At 45.2% G+C, this 6,044-nt stretch overlaps 1 protein-coding gene across 1 annotated transcript; it reads left to right on the top strand.

The window, feature by feature from the left end:
* Positions 1-1,318: 1,318 nt before the first annotated feature.
* On the top strand, positions 1,319-5,559 carry LOC119290654 (autophagy-related protein 18a-like). Its single transcript, XM_037569281.1, has 4 exons — positions 1,319-2,287; positions 4,513-4,747; positions 4,837-4,963; positions 5,103-5,559. The coding sequence occupies exons 1-4, from the start codon at positions 1,541-1,543 to the stop codon at positions 5,245-5,247; spliced, it is 1,254 nt and encodes a 417-aa protein (XP_037425178.1). The 5' UTR covers positions 1,319-1,540; the 3' UTR covers positions 5,248-5,559.
* Positions 5,560-6,044: the final 485 nt, after the last annotated feature.

The following is a 6,044-nucleotide window of genomic DNA, read 5'->3' as shown; positions in this document are numbered from 1 at the left end:
TTTAGTGCATATGTCCAATGTAAACCAACTGACAATGGCTTTGCCACTCTTAAGTAGAAATTCACCTCAGCTAGGTGAAAGGGCCATAGGCGTCTAGTTATGCTGGATTTGCTTTTAAAGCATCGATATAGGTAATCTAAGCGACTTGTTGCTGAAGCTAACTTCACAATGTGGGGTGGTCAACAAAGCCTTATATTAGTGATCTAAACGCCTTATATTAATTTACGGAGGGAGTACTCCCTCCATCTCACAATATAAGTTGTTTTTGCAAGCTATGTTAGCTTGCAAAAACGTCTTATATTATGGGACAGGGGGAGTAGTTATCAATGGAATAGAGCAGTACAGTTTGAGATTCTTTGGCACAAATTGTTGACACCAAGGACACCGAACTCTCAGTTCAATACCTTCAGCATCTCATATTTTCCCCCAGCATGCGTGTCTTCTCAATTGGAATGATGTAATTAAATAGAGCAGTACAGTTTGAGATTCTTTGGCACAAATTGTTGACATCAAGGACACCGAACTCTCAGTTCAATACCTTCAGCATCTCATATTTTCCCCCAGTATGCGTGTCTTCTCAATTGGAATGATGTAATTAAATATATGGAGGTGTGATGTACTATTTCTGCTGCTGGTGCAGCATGCTATTCTGTACTAAATGGAAATAGTATTTGTATGCAGTAACGATTTTGTACTGCCAAGCCTGTGAAAAATCATGCTAATGCAACTTATATTTACAGAACCCCATTGTCTATAATTGCTGGATTAATGTGGATTGGCATGAAAAATGGACAATCTTTTATATTATATGGTGATGTGCAACCTTATTGAATCTTTTTTTGAAGCCATTTTTGCTATGCAGGTGCAATTGCATACACAAACTGAAACACAGGCAGAAGGACTGGTGTGCACTGAGACTGAGACTGAGACTGATAACCATGACTGGTCACTGGTGTGCACGCACCCAGCTCATGGCGAAAGATACTAGAAAAAAGGTGAGGTTTTATCTCGTTAGGTGGGTTTCCATTGGCCGTGGAAAGCATACCTGGCCGATCTGATGGGGCTGCCTGCTGCTTCAAAACTCAGGCAGATTACTGCATAATTGTCTTGTTGTAGCCTGGCCGATCTGTGAATATTTTATTGTAGGTGAAGAAGGAGCGGCCGCCCACTCGACGGTGTGGTGCAGGGCGGCGAGGGAGCCCGGCAGGGAGGCGTTGATGCGGTGCAGGGCGGCGACTATACGATGCAGGGATCGAGGTCGCCATGCAGGGAGGCGACGGTGCTGCTGAGCTTCGTCTGGGGCGGTGCGAGGTTCAATTTCCTTTTTCTGCGAGTTGGTTAGATTTGATTAGCGTGAATTGAGGGGCTGCGGAGGCGGGGCGGGGTGTTATAAGGACTCCTCATTTAATGGGAAAAAAAATCTTTCTCAAGTTCTCCGAAAACAAAATCTATCTCTAGTTCTCCCTTTGGTACCAAATTTCAGGAGATACCCGCTGCTTCTAATCGAATCTGGAGAAGACAATCGCATATCCTTGTTCCCATGGCGTCGACAGACCCACCTGCCGAGAGGAGGAGGCCTGCTCCTCCGCTGCCGTCCCCTATTGTCCACCTCTCCTTCAGCAGCGACGCGTCCTGCTTCGTCGTCGCCGGCACCTCCAGCGTGCATTGGCTTTCATGCGACACCTTCAGCCTGCGTGGCCTCTACCAAGAAAAAGATGCCAGAAAGACCATCGCCGCAGCGGCCGGCGATATGCTTAGCCTCAAGGAATCAGCATGCGCCACCGTGAGCCGCGTCAACAGCACCAAGTTCTTCATCCGGCGTTGGAAGCCGGGATACATGAACTACCACTGGCGGTACTTCGAGGGGGAGAAGACATACACCGGAGGCGAAGATGACGTGCGGGCAGTGCGTGTCCACGGCGCGAAGACCGTCGTCGTGCTCGTTGACCGGCTGGAGGTGCTCGGCTGCAGGACCAAGGACACCGAGGACAAAGAGCTTTGGTTGCTGCACTCGGTGGTGACCGGGGGCAATCCCCTTGGCCTCTGCGCCGTGTCGTCAGGCGCGTCCTTCGCGTTCGTGTGCCCCGGCGCCAGGGATTGTGAGGTGCACGTCGAGCGGTGGTTGGACGAGGGGGAGGTCGCGGCGCCCGTGGTGGCCATACGTGCACACTCTTCCCGCCTTGCGTCCATTGCCATATCTTGCGACGGCCGGCTCGTGGCCACAGCTAGCGTCAGGGGCACCCTCGTGCGCATCTTCAGCGCCACCGACGGTGCGTTGCTCCAAGAGGTAAGTGGCGGCGCGTAGATCTAAGATCGCCGGTAGTCAACGATGCCTATCAAATTATGTCTTTTTTTTTACGATATCAGATTATGTTTTGTCAAATTTTGTTGAAAGGAAAATTGAAATAAGAACAAATAAATAAGAAGAAGAAATCGTGCATACACAAAGCTGTCCTATCTTTCCAAGGATAGAAGAAAATAGAATGATTATAAGGAGGGTATAACACATGGCACAAACGCAAGATGACATGTAGGTCAACTGGTCAAGTAATGGAAATGAAAAGCAATTGACTAAATCTACTGATTATAGCTCAAATAGCTCTTCCAGTACCTTGTGCAACTCTACAAGGTTATGCCTTGAAACGATTATTTTTTTGTCCTCCGCTGGTTATTGAAAACTCTCAGTTGCTCATCATCCTGAACATAAAAGGAGATATCACACAGCTGTAAAGATAACAGCATCGTCCAAACTAGGAGGGCTTGTAGTTAGTACGTTTTCAGATCAGCAGGAGAGCGCAATCAACACTAGGAATAACATAATACTACTTTTGGAGACTAAAATGGTGTAAACTTACCTTTGGAAAAGGAGTATATAATTTATTTCCGAAGAGTTTCGCTATGCCATTGGACTTTGAAGGCTTCCGCCCTTGTAGTCCCCCTACCAGCCTCTTCAAGGATGATGCCTGAAAAAATACAAATTTCAGCCAAGTACAAATTTTTAGCCATTGCTATGGCAATCCCACCAAAAACGAAATCAACTCTCCAAGACATTATTGCAAAGAGAAGTAGCTCACAGGAACAATGTAAATTCGACTGCAGAACATCATGCAACAAGGGTGAGAATGACCCAATTATGTTTGTTACCTACTTCGCTAAGGTAGAGCATTTGTTAGGCTAACAATTAAAAGCATTGCCTATTTTGGAGGGTGCATTTAAATTGTGGTGGCTTCATAAAAGCACTTACATTATGCTAGTTTTTGACATATAAACTTACGGCAAGATTCTTCTGATAGTTGTGACAGCAATATTTTACTAGATTTGATAATTATTCTCTGCAACCAACTAGATTTGATAACAATTTTCTGCAACCAACTGTAGGTTTGTTAATCGTTCTCTGCAACTATCTACAGTTTAGTGCAGTACAGTAACAGCAACCTGGCACCCGGCAGTCTTTGCCAGACCTGTCTGGAGTTGGGCACCTGGTAAGGCCGGCCAACCTGGATCAGCTAAGACAAACATTGTTTCGACCAGGTCAGGCCAGGCCTTGCTTGCTAGCAGGCTTATAATGTTGCACTTACTCTCACCTTGATCTGGCACATAGACTAAGCATATATGGGATTGCTTTTGCATTTTCATCAAAAAAATAAAAATGATGTGAGGTCACGCAAGTAGCATACCAAGTGGTCAACTGCTAACTTATCCAGCTATATCAAACCTATCCCTTACTCTATGCTAATTATGTGGGATAAGCACAATGAACAGAGACCCTGGGAATATTTAGCAGGTTAGGTTAAGCAATGTATACATGTTATCAATGCTAAAAGTTTCTTTCACTCCCAGAGTAACCCATCATTGGTAATACAAAACAAATGAGGGAACGGCCAAATGAGGATACAAAAGAGCAAGGGAAAACAGCATGATACTTTTGCAGGTCTCTTCCGGTTGAAGACCTCATAGATGCAATAAACTAGGCACACACTGTGCCATAACTAATACGTAGATGGCTAGATGAGCACAAGAGACAATTAAAAAGCTACTCCCTCCGTTCGGAATTACTTGTCATAAAAATGGATGTATCTACAACTAAAATACATCTAGATACATTTATTTCTTGGACGAGTAATTCCGAACGGAGGGAGTAGATGGGAGAATGAGAATGTTTTCTCAATCAGTTGTAACAGAGAAAAACCACGAAACAAACACATATTCTTGAATAGATTAGCAAGAAATTACCAGTGGAGACAGGCGAGAGAGATTGTGAAACACCAGCTCGGGTTGACTTTAATCCGTAGAATTCATTGTTAGTTGTTCCAAGCAGATTTGTCCATGTTTAAAAGAAGAAGACTTCCTGTTGTGAATTTAAGTTCTAGCATTTGTGCACATTGAGTTCTTCACGCATATGTTTCGAGAAAATGCAAAAACAAGATGTGTTCAGTACACACATTGCTTCTTGTTTAGGGTACGGGCTAAATGGGTAAATAACTGTTATTTTCATGTCCGTGTCCCTGTTAGCTGAGGAGAGGCAGAGACCGAGCAGACATCCACTGCATCGCCTTCTCTCTGGATTCAAAATGGTTGGCGGTCAGCAGCGACAAGGCAACCGTGCACGTGTTCAGCGTCAATATCGATTTGCCAAGCCTGACACCGGAGGACAGCAACAGTCCCGGCGGTCTCCAAGCAGCCCCGGCGCCGTCGTCTCCAGCAGTAGCTACAGCCAACAAGAGGTCGTTGTTGTCGTTCGCTGGAGGTAATATACTCATAGACTCATAACTCACACGTGTGAGTTCAGGTCTCCAAGCACAAAGTTCATCTTGATTTGACATCCAAATCCTGCAGGATTCTTGCCGGGCTATTTCAGTTCAGAATGGTCGTCGACTCAGATCCGCGTCCCTGAAGGCACCAAGTACTTGGTCGCGTTCGGCAGTCAGCCAAACACCCTTCTCATCCTCGGCATTAATGGACGGTTGGTCAAATATATACGACTGTACTTGAATTTGCCGTTGCTCATTTGAGTTTATTTGCTCTGAACTGAAGTGCACTGTTCCAGTCGAGCTTATTTGTGACACTTTTCGCCTGACATTTTGCGGCTGTGGTTTGTGCAGCTTCTACCGGTGCCGATTCGACCCGGAAAAAGGAGGCGTAGTGGACGTGCGGCACAAAGGGACGCCTTGTGGGAGTGTGGGACAGGACGTGGAGTGCATCAACTTCATGAATCCGAGCAAGAAAACATCTAATTCGAAGCCATAATATGGCAGCTAGCCTTGTTATCTTTGCTTTCTCATTCATCTTCGTCTTTCTGAGGGATGCAGATTTGGAACCTCCAGGGTATCCTTCGACCCTACTTATAGTTCAACTAAATGAACTAACTTGAATTCTGAAAAGTTAGTTCATTTGATTGAACCAAAAAGGATCGGAGGGTACCCTTTAGGTTCCACATTTGCATCCCCAGTCTGTCTGAACAGTAATAAATGCACTACTGTGTGCAGCCCTGCGCCATTTTGGAACGCTGCATGATTTTGTTTTTGTTCAATGCATTTTGTTACTGTTGTTTGGTGCGTACGCACGTCTGTTTGCTAGCAGTCGGTACTTGCACTCATGATCATGGTCTGATGGGCATGGTGACAACCTCCCCCACCCCGACTAATCTTGATCAGATCGACCACATCTCGTAAGTATTCTGGGGTGCACTGTTAAACAAGGATGTGTTCTGGGACGAGAACCTTGTAGAGGACACTCAGGTTATGGCGGCGTATCACTGCCTTCTCTTTGCATCAAAAGAAAATGGCAGGTTGAGGGACAGAGAAGATCAGAAGATTGAATACTTCGCAAAAGAAAGGACTACTGGCAATGATGCCTATGGTGAGAAACACATCCCCACTGTGCTTACTTCTGCTAATGATAAAATTGGTACTATTGCACATGATGTGGGTGTGGACTTAGGACGACCAATATGGTTGATTATAATATATCAACCTTATTAAAAGAGTTGAGCAGGTCAGGGTTGACATGTGGGTTAAAAATAAATTTAATAAAAACTCAACCCC

The sequence above is a fragment of the Triticum dicoccoides genome, chromosome 4B, assembly GCF_002162155.2.
Source record: "Triticum dicoccoides isolate Atlit2015 ecotype Zavitan chromosome 4B, WEW_v2.0, whole genome shotgun sequence".
NCBI lineage: Eukaryota > Viridiplantae > Streptophyta > Magnoliopsida > Poales > Poaceae > Triticum > Triticum dicoccoides.
This window is presented reverse-complemented; position numbering and strand designations above follow the sequence as displayed.

What these genes read in the sequence shown, in the direction of transcription:
- LOC119290654 (XM_037569281.1), top strand. Translation starts at nt 1,541, where the DNA reads ATGGCGTCGACAGACCCACCTGCCGAGAGGAGGAGGCCTGCTCCTCCG. An exon ending in ACGGTGCGTTGCTCCAAGAG is followed by an intron (nt 2,288 to 4,512) that starts GTAAGTGGCGGC and finishes TGTCCCTGTTAG; the next exon opens with CTGAGGAGAGGCAGAGACCG. An exon ending in GTTGTTGTCGTTCGCTGGAG is followed by an intron (nt 4,748 to 4,836) that starts GTAATATACTCA and finishes CAAATCCTGCAG; the next exon opens with GATTCTTGCCGGGCTATTTC.